Below are 15000 nucleotides of genomic sequence, written 5' to 3'. Positions count from 1 at the left end.
ATCATCCTCCCTCCAATCATCAAACGTACCAAATTGCAGCCCTCTAGCCTCAGTGATCTTTATTTTATTTAAGGTAAGAGTTGACTATGATCGTGCATCTGACAGCAATACAGGCCACCACACGCGGTACAGGAAACTCGATTGCGCCGATGAATCTCCGGCCCATTTTTTACTTGTTTTATAGTCTTTGGGTATCTTGTCTTTTGTGAAATATTTTAGATTTGTATGACGTCAAAAGCCTTGAGCAATAATTTATTAGGAAAACTTAAGATTTTCCACGACTCAGGACTCACGATAATGAGTGAGTCAGCGACAGCTGTCTTGCATTTCCTCTGGGACAAGTTTTTCTTTAAGAGGGAAATTTGTAATGTTAAAGGAAAATTGAGTAATTATTAATAAGAAGAAATAAGCTTTATCATGTTGTTACATATTGCGCTATGTCATTTCCTAACATGCCTTCAATTTAAACATCAGCTTTTTGGTCACTGAACAAGAATCGATAAAAATGGATTCTGTAGTGGCATCTCTACTTAGCTTCGGAATTCTCTTTGGCCTTCCATTTTCCATTAATCCCATAATTTTTTATTTTTGACTTTTGCAATTAAGTTTATACCTTCTTCTTTCCTTTTCCCATTTTTATTTATATCCTTCGGGCCTGGGCTACAAAAAGGCAGAAGACGTCTGGGTAACCTAGTCGTTTTCTAAAAAAAAATGATAAATGTGTATATATAGTATATATATATATATATATATATATATATATATATATATATATATATATATATATATATATATATATATTTATATATTGTATGTGAGAGAGAGAGAGAGAGACTCATTCATACATATATATACACATACATACACGTATATAATATATATATATATATACACACGTATATGTATAGATAGATGGATAGATAGATAGCCATGTGTGTACTCGTGTGTATTTATCATTAGCCGATCACGTCACGTCAGTCCGATCCCAAGAGGCCATTTTAACCGTTCGTGATGTCCGAAGCAAGTCGTAAAAGAATTACACTTTCATCACTGCACTTCTCTCTCTATCTCTGTCCTAATCTTCGAGGTGAATTCACTGGATGACTTTATAACACCCGACCTCTCTGCGCTGCCTTTCTTGCGACATTTCACGTACGTAGGTAGGGTACGGGGCGGGAAAGTTACGTGAGCGCGTGCACGTATCTAATAATATACTATAATATATATATATATATATATATATATATATGTATATGTATATATATATATATATATATATATATATATATATATGTATTATACTTTTAATGAAATGGTCTCTGTGACGAAGAGAACTTGATATCTTGATATTATATATAATAATGTAGTATATATATATATATATTATATATATATATATATAGAGATATAAAGATATATATATACTATATATATATATCTATATATATAAAAATTTATAGATACTTTTAATGAAATGGTCCTGTGATCGAAGAGCAACTTGATATCTTGATATTCTATATATAATATATATATATATATATAATATAATAATATATATATATATATATATATATATATTTTATTACATTATATATATATTTGTATATAGTATATTGTTGTATATAATATCATGACATCAAGTTCTTTTCGTCACAGGAGACCATTTCATTAAAAGAAAAGACGGTGGTTACTGCTAAATCGAGTATAAACCCCTGTGCATGCTCTCTCTCTCTCTCTCTCTCTCTCTCTCTCTCTCTCTCTCTCTCTCTCTTCCATATGCTTGCGCATGCGTCCTCGTGTCATCTCACGGACGATAGACCATCCGATAGAAGACTTGAAGGAGACACATCAAGACATCTTAATACTTGGCCGTGAGAGAAGGCGACTGAGGAACGGCGAATAATAATATTATTATTAAACGACCCATATCTCCGTTATGGTACTACACGGTCCTTCAAGTGTTGCACAAATAAGCGCGCGTTGATAAGCGATACTTCTCTTTAAACAACTTGTTTAGGTTAGTGCATCATTTCTATTTTTGATTCGGTGGTAGAGTTCTAACGCAGTATTCTTCTCAAGGCTAATAAACCGATATGGATCTAAGGTATTGTTTCGTAGGCTGCATTATTAAAGATTATACTGTTTTTTTTTTTTTTTTTCTCAAAGGATATTTTAGGTACACATTATGTCGTGTGATGTTAAGGTACTTTTATGTAAGGTTATGACGGGATATGTATCATGTTTATTACTGCCACGTTATAGTAACTTCCGCTTTGGCCATCTACATATATAGTTCTTATTTTCAAGAAGCGTTGATGGTATAATATTTTTCTAAGTATTGATACTTATCCTTTGCATAAAGCTCTATGTCAGGTCAGTAGGAATGTGTGGTAATATCAAAGAAAGTATTATTATTATTATTATTATTATTATTATTATTATTATTATTATTATTATTATTATTATTATTATTATTATTCATTATTATTATTTAGTTCATTGCAAAGTTTCACTACACAAAGTGCTCGAGGTATTTGCATACATGACTTTACTCTTGATGTTCACTGGTGCATACACAAATTTATGGTTTTGGCACGTGATATATTTATTTCTGCCGTATTTTATTTCATCATACCAAAAATTTGTAAACATTTGTTTCTTTGCAACCATATTTTACGAGATCATGGGGCTAGCAACCTCATCCCTTTGCAAAAAAGAAAATTACCAATGACCTTCACCTTTGTCGCTAAAGTGCGATCTGGTTAGCATCGTTGCCAAAGCCGAAACTTAAGACATTCAGTCTCTCGCGTGAAAATCATCAGCAATTAGCAACGAACCTGAGGTGTTAATGATTTTACCTGTTAATGAAGGTACTCGTTATTCTCTGCATGTTATTATTCCTTTGTTAAGCCCCCGTTTATGTTACCTGGCGCCCAGGTGATAATGAATATCTGCCGAGGTTGCCTGGTTGTCAAGTGCGTTAAAATCAACAGGAAACTGCGATGTTGGGGATGTTTTGGTGTTGGTGTGTTGGCGATGTTGGAGAATGAGAAGGTTCTTAGTTGTGTTGGAGGCTTTGTTGGTGGTGGGGCTGTAATTAGAAGTGTGGCTTTTCAAGGAGGCAAGGTGATATTTTGGTGCTGTTGGGGATGTTGGTGTTGGCGATGTTGGAGAATGAGAAGGTTCTTAGTTGTGTAGTTGGAGGCTTTGTTGGTGGTGGGGCTGTAATCAGAAGTGTGGCTTTTCAAGGAGGCAAGGTGATGATTTTGGTGGTGATGGGGATGTTGGTGATGTTGGAGAAGGAGAATATTCTTAGTTGTGTTGGAGGCTGTGTTGGTGGTGGTCCTGTGGTTATGAGAAGTGTAGAAAGTCTCACCAGCATTAAAGTAACAAGGTGATGTTGGGGATGTTGGTGGTGTTGGCGATGTTGGAGAATGAGGTTGTTCGTAGTGGTGTTGGAGACTGCACTGTTGGTGGTCTCCTGTGGCTATGAGGGGCCTCGCCGAAATTAACGGGAAGGTTATATGTAACGTCACGAGTCTCTGAACGTTTTTTTTTTTCCCCGCTGTTTGGTTTCTCTCGTCACGTTACCTCACTTGTTTACCTTTTTTTTTTCAATTGATGTTTTTTTTTTTCTTCCAAAGTTGTTCTTTGTTGTTGTTTCGTTAATGCTTATACTAGTCTTTCATTCATTTCAGTAAAATTTGTGGCCTTTCTTCATTTTTGCTTTTGTGTTTTTTTCTTTATTTTATGTTAGATTAACTGTCGTACATTCTTGTTATAAAAATACTAGATTCTTGTATATTAAAATATATATATATGTATATATATACATATATATATACATATATATATATGTGTGTGTGTGTGTGTGTATATACATACATACATACATACATATATATACATATATATATATATATGTAGTGTATGTATGTATGTATACACACACACACACACACACACACACATATATATATATATCGAGCTACAATGTCCTTTAATATCTAATTCGCTCTACCTCGGAATTAATATATTTTCATATATGCTTAACCGAAGGGGAATTTTTTCTCGATAATAGATTTGCCTGGACCAGGGCGCGAACCTATGGATCCTTTCAAACCCAGGAACGTCAGTGAAGCTTTTCCTACTACACCACCGCGAGAGGAAAAGCTTCACTGACGTTCCTGGGTTTGAAAGGATCCATAGGTTCGCGCCCTGGTCCAGGCAAATCTATTATCGAGAAAAAATTCCCCTTCGGTTAAGCATATATGAAAATATATTAATTGCCGAGGTAGAGCGAATTAGATATTAAAGGACATTGTAGCTCGATATATGTATATGAATCACGGAAATGTGATATGACTTATATATATATATATATATAGTATATATATATATATATATATATATATATATATATATATATATATATATATATATATATATATATATATATATATGAGATCCGACGCCCTGCGTATCTGTTAATTTCATCCATGACTTGCTCGTAATGCATAAATTTTCTCTCTCTCTCTCTCTCTCTCTCTCTCTCTCTCTCTCCTTCTCTCTCTCTCTCTATTCGTTTTGACCTTTCCTTAGCCCTTTGTTTCATTCCTTTTCTTCCCTTGTTTCCCGTTATGTCCTATTTTTTTGTGCGTTTTTACCTTCTGTGTTTTCCGTCTCTGTTTTTTTAATTTCTGTTTCTTTCGTAGTTTTGTATTGATTTTTTTATTATTACGTATTTTTCATTTCCTTTTTTAACCTTCCGTATTTTCTGTCTATTATTTCTTAGTTACTTCCTTTTTTACTTTCAGTCTTTTATTTCTTAGTTACTTCCTTAATATTTCCAGTCTTTTATTTCATTGTTACTTCCTTTATATCCCCAGTCTTTTATTTCTTAGTTTTTTAAAAATTTATTTTGGTTTCTTTTAATTTTCTTTACTCTTCGTCTTCTTCCTTTTTTTTTTGTGGCAGGGATGAAATTACCTACCTAGAGGACCAGCTCCTCCCTCCGCACTCTTTTCCTCCTTCCTAACCGCCCCCCCCCCCCCCCCCCCCCCACTCCCCCCCCCCCCCCCCGACATAACCCCAAGACGTCGCGCAGTCTGCCGTGTCCGATAGAGGTGGTTGTTTTTGGTTCGTGATAGAAGTGGGTGGACTACTATGCGTTATGGGCAAGTAAGGAAGAAAGAAGAGAGAAAAGAGAGAAAGGGTGGAGTGCGGCAGGGGAAGGTGTGTGTGTGTGTATATATATATGTATATATATATATATAGATATATATATATATATCTATATATATATATATAGATATATATATATATATATATATATATTATATATTTATATCTGTATATATAATATAATATATATATATTATATATTATAATTAAATTAATTAATATGTATAATGGGTTTTGTGTTTCCGAATGCAGACGCCTTTTCTAGCCCGGCTAGAAGAAAGCTAAAAAAAAAAAAAAAAAAAAAAAAAAAAAAACCGGAAAGATGCGACAAGATTTAGCGCCCAAAGCTGAGAGATTATAAAAGACTTGGAAGCACAGAAACAAGGAGAGAAAATTCCAAAGCTTGATGGAAAGATAGTATTTGGTCAAAACCCGTTCGTGAAAGAACCTGGAAGGTAGAAGCTTCTTCGGTAATAAAAAATATTATATATGTTTATACATTTTTATATTTTTACGAAATAAAAACGTCTAAATTAGTGTATTATTTATATGTTTTTTCTTGTTAACTTTAAGAAAAAATCTGATTTGCAGTATTATTGTATGATTTTTCTTGTTGAAAAGTCCAAATTACTGACTGCTGTTGGTAAGTTTGTTTTTCATTTTTATAAAACGAAAAACGCCTAAATTACATTTTCCCAGTCATTTACTGAGACAACTTGCATTGTTTTTTTTTGTTTGTTTGGTTTTTTTTTTACAAAACGAAAAACGCCTAAATTACAGTTTCTCAGGTCATTTACTGAGACAACTTCCATTTTTTTTTACAAAACGAAAAACGCCCAAATTACAGTTTCTCGGTCATTTACTGAGACAACTTTTCCATTTTTTTTTTTTTTTTTCCATTTTTTTTTTTACAAAACGAAAAACGCCTAAATTACAGTTTCTCAGTCATTTACTGAGACAACTTGCTTTTTTTTTTTTTTTTTTTTTTTTTTTTTTTTTTTTTTTTTTTAAACAAAACGAAAAACGCCTAAATTACAGTTTCTCAGTCATTTACTGAGACAGCTTGCATTTACAGTATAAAAAAAAAAAAAAAGACATCCTATGTAAATCGCTATCAAAACACACCGATCAAAAGGCGAAAGTGTGAAGTCCAAGTTTCCCTGGAGAAGGACCACACCAAGACCCACTGAGATCGAGCAGAGATAGGGGAACGAAAGACTGATCGAGACAATTGTAGGGTATGATCTATAGTCTATACTACTCCGGAGTCGAGGAGGAGGAGGAGGAGGAGGAGGAGGAGTAGTGAGTCACCAAAGAAAAGGAGTTGGAGAAACTCTTGTCAAATAGTGTGGTATTTGCTTTGACGTTGTCCATTTCTCCATTTCGGGTTTATTACTTCGAGAGAGAGAGAGAGAGAGAGAGAGAGAGAGAGAGAGAGAGAGAGAGAGAGAGAGAGAGAGAGAGAGAGAGAGAGAAATAGTTATCGTCCATTCCAAGTTTCATCACATCACAAAGCGTGTAATTTAACTTCGGCTGGTCTGAGAGAGAGAGAGAGAGAGAGAGAGAGAGAGAGGTAGCCCACTGCAATTTATTTGTCTCATCACAAAGCGTGCAACTAAATTTCGGTTCGACTTCTCGCCAGAGAGAGAGAGAGAGAGAGAGAGAGAGAGAGAGAGAGAGAGAGAGAGAGAGAGAGAAAAAAACAAGCCACTCAACTGGAGGAAAAGGTTATGTACAGAATAATTTTGATGCGTTTGCACCCCAGACTCTGTTAAAGAAAGAAGAAGAAGAAGAAGAAAGGAAAGGAAAAAAAAGTACTTGGGTACGAAAGTACTTGCAAATGAAACCACATGCAGTTAGGTCTCATGCAGCGAACAAGCAGAGAGCAGGCAGGCAAACAAACGGGGGAAACAAACACTGTGCTTCACGCTGTGTCGTTTTCGGGTGGGCAGACGGACGAACAAACTAACAAACTATGAAAAAAGCGCACTAACAAACTAATACACAAACAGACAAGATAAAAATAACAGCCGTGCTTCACGCTGTGACGTTTTCAAACGAACTGACAAACAAACAGTGGAAAAAAATCGTACTAACAAACTAATACACAAACAGACAAGATAAAAATAACAGCCGTGCTTCACGCTGTGATGTTTTCAAACGAACTGACAAACAAACAATCCAAAAAAATCGTACTAACAAACTAATACATAAACAAACAAACAGACAGAATAAAAATGACAGCCGTGCTTCACGCTGTAACGTTTTCAAACGAACAAACAAACAATGCAAAAAAATCGCACTAACAAACTAATCCGTGAACAAACAAACAAACAGAGGTCGTCGTCGAGCGTCAAAATATGCAGATTGACACATGAACGAAGCAAAGAAGAAGAAAGGGAGAGAAGAACCATGAAAACAAACAAACAAATAAATAGAAAGAGTCGGGATGGATGAGGTGAACTTATGATAATTCGCATTTGTTTATCTTAGGTGTTGATGCAGATCGGAAATGCCTTTGTGTGTGTCTGCTTAGTATTTTTATTTTTTTATTTTTTAGATTTATGCTTCATTTCCTTTGTCCTGTTCTCCGTTTTTGCTGTCTTTTTTTTTATTATTCTGTTTTTGCTTTGTGTTCTATTTTAGCTATCTTTGCGTTGCTTAATGTTCTTTATCCTGAGAGTGAAATAAATGAATATATAAATAAATATATAATAGGATTTGTTATAAGATGCTAAAAGAAATATATTGAATTAGATATATAAAGCAATCAAAGCGACCGTGACGTCAGCATTGAGGTCGTGATGCTTGTCACAATTAAAACCTTTGTTACGATCGTAACTCACTAAAGGTTTCAGAGTTAAGTAATGTTAGGTGTCACTATATCTGATGCTAAGAGTAACTCATTCTTAGGTGAGTCATGTATATATATATATATATATATATATATATTATATATATTTTATATATATATATATATATATATATATATATATAATGTATACGTATGGCTACGTCCGTAATGGTACTGGGGGAGGGGCAATTACCCCCATCATAGTATGCTTAAAAAGCCACGCCTCTTAACTATTCACTTGTTCTCCTTTCCAACTTAGATGTCCAGCTTCTTTAACTCGTTAGACCGTAAAAATGAGAATAAAAAAAAAACTACCCAATTCAGATGTATGATCGACCAAGAGATTTTATTTTTTGTTTTATTTTAGTAACCACAAAGCCGAGCAGTAGACTTCATTTTTTTTTTTTAGACTTTTGATAAGCGCAAAGCCAGGCATGGAAAGGACTCCATATCCTTAATTGATTTGATTGTATGGTGCTTTTACGTTGCATGGAACCAGTGGTTATTCAGCAACGGGACCAACGGCTTTACGTGACTTCCGAACCACGTCGAGAGTGAACTTCTATCACCAGAAATACACATCTCTCACTCCTCAATGGAATGGCCGAGAATCGAACCCGCGACCACCGAGATGGGACACTAATACCATAAAAACACCACGCCGCTGAGGCGCTGTCCTTATCCTTAAGCTGTCTGCATCGGACTCACAATTCTGGGGTGTTTTCTCTAGAAGACGAGAGAGAGATATATAGGTTACACTATATCATATGCGTTGCGTCGCACAGTTGGCCACGTTTACAACTCTTGCACAGCTTTCGTCTTCTAAAAATATATCATGCAACGGCAGGAGCATGAAAAGGTTGACGTGCCAAGAATTCTGTCAGCGATTCCACGCAATCTGACACACACACACACACACACACACACACATACACGTGTTTGTCACGTAATAATGTTTTCAGAGAAGGGTGGAGGGGTAGCAAGAAGCTTGTGTGTGTGTGTGTATGTGTCAGTGTGTGTGTGTGTGTGTGTATGTACGTATGTATATGCAGCTTCAGGTTTTATACTTAAGGAAGGTGTGATGATATTTGGAAAGGAATCTGTGGTGATATTTTGAAAGGAAGGTGTGATGATATTTGGAAAGGAAGGTGTGGTGATATTTGGAAAGGAAGGTGTGATGATATTTGGAAAGGAAGGTGTTGTGGTATTTTGACGGCTGCGGACGGCTATCAATATCCATCAGGAACTTCATCCCAATTCCAGTCGTAATGAACATTGACATTTACGTTCGTGATGTTTTGACTGCTGTAGACGGCTATCAGTATCCAGGGGGTTCACAACCCTAATCCAAATCTTAATTAAAATTGACAGCTATTTTTTCAAGTTTGCCACCTTTACCATATCCAGTAACTGGCCGATGCGAAATCATGAATATTCTTAGGAGGTTCAGAGATTAATGAGCTGTGTATACAGGGGCGACGGTACTACTAAATTTTTGCTTATTGATTTGAATTATATTATCAGTCCACCACTGGCTTCTGGACTGTCCTTGGGTTTAAAGTAAGCTTTAAACTGGTCATGTTTAAGAGCTTGCTGCCATGTTTTAAACGTTAGTTACTGTGCCTATTCAACCCTGGAAACATTGCACTCAGTCCTTGCTGTGTAAAATGATTTAGGATCTTGATTTTTGCTTTTTGCTTAAACTGATATATCCATTGTGTTATTATTATTATTATTATTATTATTATTAGTATTATTATATTATTATTATTATTATATATTATTATTATTATTATTATTATAATTTATCAAATTTAGTTCATTGCAAAGTTTCACTATACAAGTGCTCGAGGTCGTTGCATACATGACTTTACTCTTGATGTTCACTCGTGCATACACAAATTTATGGTTCTGGCACGTGGTGCTTTGGCAAGGGAAGAACCGTCCCTTAGTTTAATGATTTATACCTGGGCCAAATTCTGGAGTTTCTGAGCTTTACTGCCTGTCCTTCTCTTAGTCAGTCTGTCTCTCAGGGAGTCAGTCTCTCAGTCACTGATTTGGCCATAGTCTGTTACATGAGTCAGTTATCCAGTCTTAGATGGCCTGCAATTCAGATAGGTCCATTTTTTAAACCAGTATTCTCTCAGTCAGTTGGTCAGGAGGGAGATAGGTACATTTTTTAAACCATTATTCTCAGTATGTTGGTCAGTGGGCATTTTTTAAACCAGTATTCTCAGTCAGTTGGTCAGGAGGGAGATATAGGTACATTTTCTAAACCGGTGTTCTCAGTCAGTTGGTCAGGGGGGAGATAGGTACATTTTCTAAACCGGTGTTCTCAGTCAGTTGGTCATGGGGCAGATATGTTCATTTTTTAAACCGGTATTCTCAGTCAGTTGGTCAGGGGGGAGATAGGTCCATTTTTTAAACCGCTATTCTCAGTATGTTGGTCAGAGGGCATTTTTTAAACCAGCATTCTCAGTCAGTTGGTCAGGCAAGGAGTTAATCTGCCATTTATTGACTTGGCCTTAGCCTGTCACTTATAGTAACATCAGTTTTCTCTTGAGGCAGTTATCCACTGTTTCAGATGGTCATACCAGTATTTTGTATGACAGTCAATCTGCCACTCAGATAGGTGTGTTCTTCTGTCATTTTTGAAACCAATCGTTCATTCAATGAATCACTGTATCTTTCGTGTACAATTTAGGCTCATTAATCACTCAACCGCCTACTAGGTTGGCCAATGTATTGAAAATTAGGGACGGCTGGTGAAGTTGCCAATATAAATTAAGATCTTTAATTTTTTTAGCTTGATTATGAATTCATCGGAAATCATATATATGCTTACCTTTTTTTTTAGTTCAGTTTGAAAGGTTTATCTTGAATATTACAGCACCATAGTTACCCATCTAGCTGACTAATTGTCTAGTCATACTAATTAACATTCTGAAGGTTTCAGGGTCAAACTTCTGGTTTGTAGTTTGTTAAGATATGATAGTTCATGGTATCCTTTCCATGTTGAATGTTTTGTATATTTCTCTTTTATTTTTATTTATTAATTATTTAATTTTTGGATGGTTGCTGGAGGTGTGGTTCAGATTCCATGTTGATTGGAAGGTCATCAGCTAATGAGTTGTACTATTCCAGGTTTACCTTAGAACATAGTAGATATTTTGGTGCAACATATTCACATTAGAAAAAGCCTTTACATGTGAATTTCATTTGTAAATATGATCATTTTAACTTGAGCAATTGAACAGTGGACATTACAAAGCTAATTTCATTTCTTACTTTTCAGTGGCCTTATTATTTCTTTTTCCATATTTTCCCATTGCTTATTTTTTTCCTTTCCTGTTTCTTTCCAGTCATGGGGCCTGCCCGCCGACCCAAAAGCAGAATCCCGGGTAGTCTACCCGCTCAGGGTGGACTCCCAGGGTCACGTGATCTCCCCAGACGTCACGTCAGGCTACCACCACGCGAGGACCGGCGGCGGAGGAGAAGGAGGGGGAGGAGGAGGAGGAGGAGAAGGTAGACCCAAGCGAGACGCCACCTCCGGAGGGCGGGAACCTTCCTCGAGTAACAACAACGGCACCGCCGAAGAAAACCTGTACATAGTTATAAATAAGGACAACGAGGAGCTGTTCCTGCGACTGACTCCGAACACGAAGCTCATCACGCCCTACACGGTCATCGAGTGGGTGATGGGTGACGGCCGGCGGATCCTGAAGCAGGCGACGGGCGACTGCTTCTACGTAGGGCGCCTCCAGGACGCCGAGCAGAGCCTGGTCGCCATCAGCAACTGCAACGGCCTGACGGGCTACATCCAGACGCAGAATGAGAGTTACTTCATCGAGCCCCTGAAGGGGTCTCGCCCTCCCGACGAAGGCGCCGCCGACAACGAAGTCGCTGAGCCGCAGCCTCATCTTATCTACAAGGTGGATTCGGTGACGAGTAAGCTCAATCTATCTTTCCAGCAGGATCAGGAATTCCAGGAAGAAGAAGACGAAGAAGAAGAAGAAGAGAGAGAGGAAGAGGAGAGAGTAGTTAAAGAAGAGGGTGAAAGGAGGCAAGATGGGGAGCGGGACGTCACGTTTCCTCGAGGTAGACGATTTATTCCGGAAAAAACGGTCGGCCAGCCTTTCCGTCCTAAGGCCTGGGAGATCGAAAAGGTCCGCCCTTATCAAAAACATAAAATCGAAAAGGAGGAAACGCCTTGGTTTTCTATCAAATCAAGGTCAGGAGGTACGTAGTAGATCACGAAGGTCCGTCGGCAGTGGCAGCAGCAGCAGCAGCACCTTGCCGAAATTCGCCAGGAATAAAGACGCCGTCTTGACCACGCCCAAGTTCACGAGGGGCGGCGGCAGCAGCAGAAGCAGCAGCAGCAGCAGTAGGCCTAAGTACGCCGACAGGCAGAGCCGCTCCACCAGCCTCTGGAGGCCGAAGTTCTACCTGACGGCCAACGCCTCCTCCGGCGAGAACGAACGGCAGAAGAGGGACGGCAGCCCGGAGAGGGAAGACGTGGAAGGCGTCGCCGCCCACGGAAGACCCCAAAACGAGACGGAAACCTCCGTCGTCGGTGGGAGAGACTCACCCGCTCACGCGCCATCCTCCGGGGGCGCGGACCCGAACGAGAACGAGATCCAGACGGAGGAGGAGGAGAAGAAGGCGAAGAAGAAGAACAGGAAAAACAGGAAAAATTGCCGAAAAAAGAGCAAAGCGTCGAGAAGTAAAGGGAACGGGGTAGTCGAGGAGGAGGGGGAGGCGGGGAAGGGGGAAGTGGAAGAAGAGGAGGACCTCAAATGCAAGTCGAAGAAACCGAAGAAGAAACTGGATAAAGCCGAGAGGCAGAGGAGGAAGCAAGAGAGGAGAGAGAGGAAGAGGAAGAAGAGAGAGCAGAAGCGGAAAGAGAGGGAACGCAAGAGGCTCCTGAGAGAAAAGAAGAGGCAGGAGAGAGAGAAGAGGCGAGGGGTAGAAGGGAGAGGAGGGGGAGTGGAGGAAAGAGAGACTCCCAAATTCCGAAACGGAACGACGGAAGAAGAAGAAGGAGAAGAAACAACAACAAAAACATCACCAACGAGTACAACAACAGCATCCGAGATTCTAGGTAAGACAACATCCAAAAATGATATTCTTTTTATCAGAAATTGTATTCATAATCTAAAGAGAAAATGTTAGATTATCCAGCTAATAAAGCCCGTAATTGTTTTTGTTAAATTGATAATATTCTTTGCATCGATAAGTAATATTGACTCTAGTGGACTGAGACGTAGCAGTATTTTTTTTTATTGGAGCAGGTATAGCCATTGTTCTTTTGGAGAAGGTGCGTGGTTCATTGGAGCACGTATATCCCTAGTTGGTGGTTCATTGGAGCATGTATATCCCTATTTGGTGGTTCATTGGAGCACGCATATCCCTAGTTGATGGTTCATTGGAACACGCATACCCCTAGTTGGTGGTTCATTGGAGCACGCATATCCCTAGTCAGTGGTTCATTGGAGCACACATATCCCTAGTCAGTGGTTTATTGGAGCACGTATATCCCTAGTTGGTGGTTCATTGGAGCATGTATATATCCCTCGTTGGTGGTTCATTGGAGCACGTATATCCCTAGCTCGTGGTTCATTGGAGCACGTATATCCCTAGTCGTGGTTCATTGGAGCACATATATCCCTAGTTCGTGGTTCATTGGAGCACATATATCCCTAGTTCGTGGTTCATTGGAGCACGCGTATCCCTAGTCCGTGGTTCATTGGAGCATGTCCCTAGTCGTGGTTCATTGGGGCACGTATATCCTTAGTGAGTGGTTCATTGTAGCACCTATATCCCTAGTTGGTGGTTCACTGGAGCACGTATACCTCCTTATTTAGTTGTTATTGGAGCCGTAAATCCTTAGGTTGCAGTGGTTCATTGAAGCACGTATATCCTTAGTGTGGTTCATTGAGCACCATATTCCCTAGTTCGTTGGTTCATTGGAGCACGATATCCCGTCGTGGGTTTATTGGAGCACTTACCCACCCTAGTTGTTGGTTTCATTGAGCACTTATTTCTTAGGTTGGTTAATTGGAGCACGTATATCCTTAGTGAGTGGTTCATGGATTGGAGGTATATCTTAGTGAGTGGTTCATGGAGTTCACGGTTGGGTATCTAAGTTGACTTAGCCGTAGGACCGTTATTGACATTGTAGGCTGTTATGAATTGTTGAAGTAATTCTAATGTAGATTTCTTCAATCCCTTGTATTAAAAGGTCATGGTTCGTTATGAATGAGAATTGGGAACTGTATTTTTTTAATTGGGTAAATTTTGTTGTAGTTTATTATTAAATAAACAAATTTTATTATTTTTTTCAGGAGAGAAAGCACAAGATCCATTTGAAGGCGAGCCTTGGGACGGCTATTCTCCTGACCTTTTTTGGGAAACTGATATTGCTGCTGGTATGTATCTCTCTCTCTCTCTCTCTCCTCATCATTTTTAGATATTAGACATGTAAATCGTTAAGTTATAAAACCATTGTCAGATGACTTGGAATACATGAACACAAATGAATAGGTTTAACTTATGTAAAGTATTATTAAAAAGCCAAAAAATAAAGTTAATTGCATAAGGAAATTAAGAAGATAAAAATTTACGTTTTTTTCGACAAAGAAAGTAATTAACATGAAAAAACATCTACTTTTTTCGACAAAGAAAGAAACTAGCAAGAAAAAACACTTAATTTTTTGACAAAAAAAAGTAAACGATCCACTTCATTTCCATCCACCTCATTAAAAATAAAAATAAAAATTATTACTATTTCTCTAAATGAATAAAACATTATGTAACAACACTTCATTTACCACCTCATTAAAAAAATGACATTCCTTTAAATGCAGCATAAAAGCATTTAAGCTAACATTATTCACCGTTTACCTCCTCTTTATTATCCTTTAGGTTCCTCTGCCCTGAAGGAGGTGTCCGCGGGACCCCCT

The 15000-nt window shown here is 38.0% G+C and overlaps 1 protein-coding gene across 2 annotated transcripts in view; it reads left to right on the top strand.

The window, feature by feature from the left end:
* The first annotated feature begins 11962 nt into the window (after positions 1-11962).
* Positions 11963-15000, top strand: part of LOC135206056 (A disintegrin and metalloproteinase with thrombospondin motifs 3-like) — a 115793-nt gene continuing 112755 nt past the window's right edge. For both annotated transcript variants that reach the window (XR_010312667.1, XM_064237245.1), the window contains exons 1-3: positions 11963-13139; positions 14383-14466; positions 14963-15000. The exon at positions 14963-15000 is cut by the window's right edge and continues 117 nt beyond it. Coding sequence is in view for 1 of the 2 variants with exons in the window: in XM_064237245.1 (XP_064093315.1) it covers positions 12107-13139; positions 14383-14466; positions 14963-15000 (1155 nt within the window). In the remaining variant the exon portion in view is untranslated. The remainder of the gene's footprint in view (positions 13140-14382; positions 14467-14962) is intronic.

The sequence above is a fragment of the Macrobrachium nipponense genome, chromosome 29 (genome assembly GCF_015104395.2).
Source record: "Macrobrachium nipponense isolate FS-2020 chromosome 29, ASM1510439v2, whole genome shotgun sequence".
Lineage (NCBI taxonomy): Eukaryota > Metazoa > Arthropoda > Malacostraca > Decapoda > Palaemonidae > Macrobrachium > Macrobrachium nipponense.
This window is presented reverse-complemented; position numbering and strand designations above follow the sequence as displayed.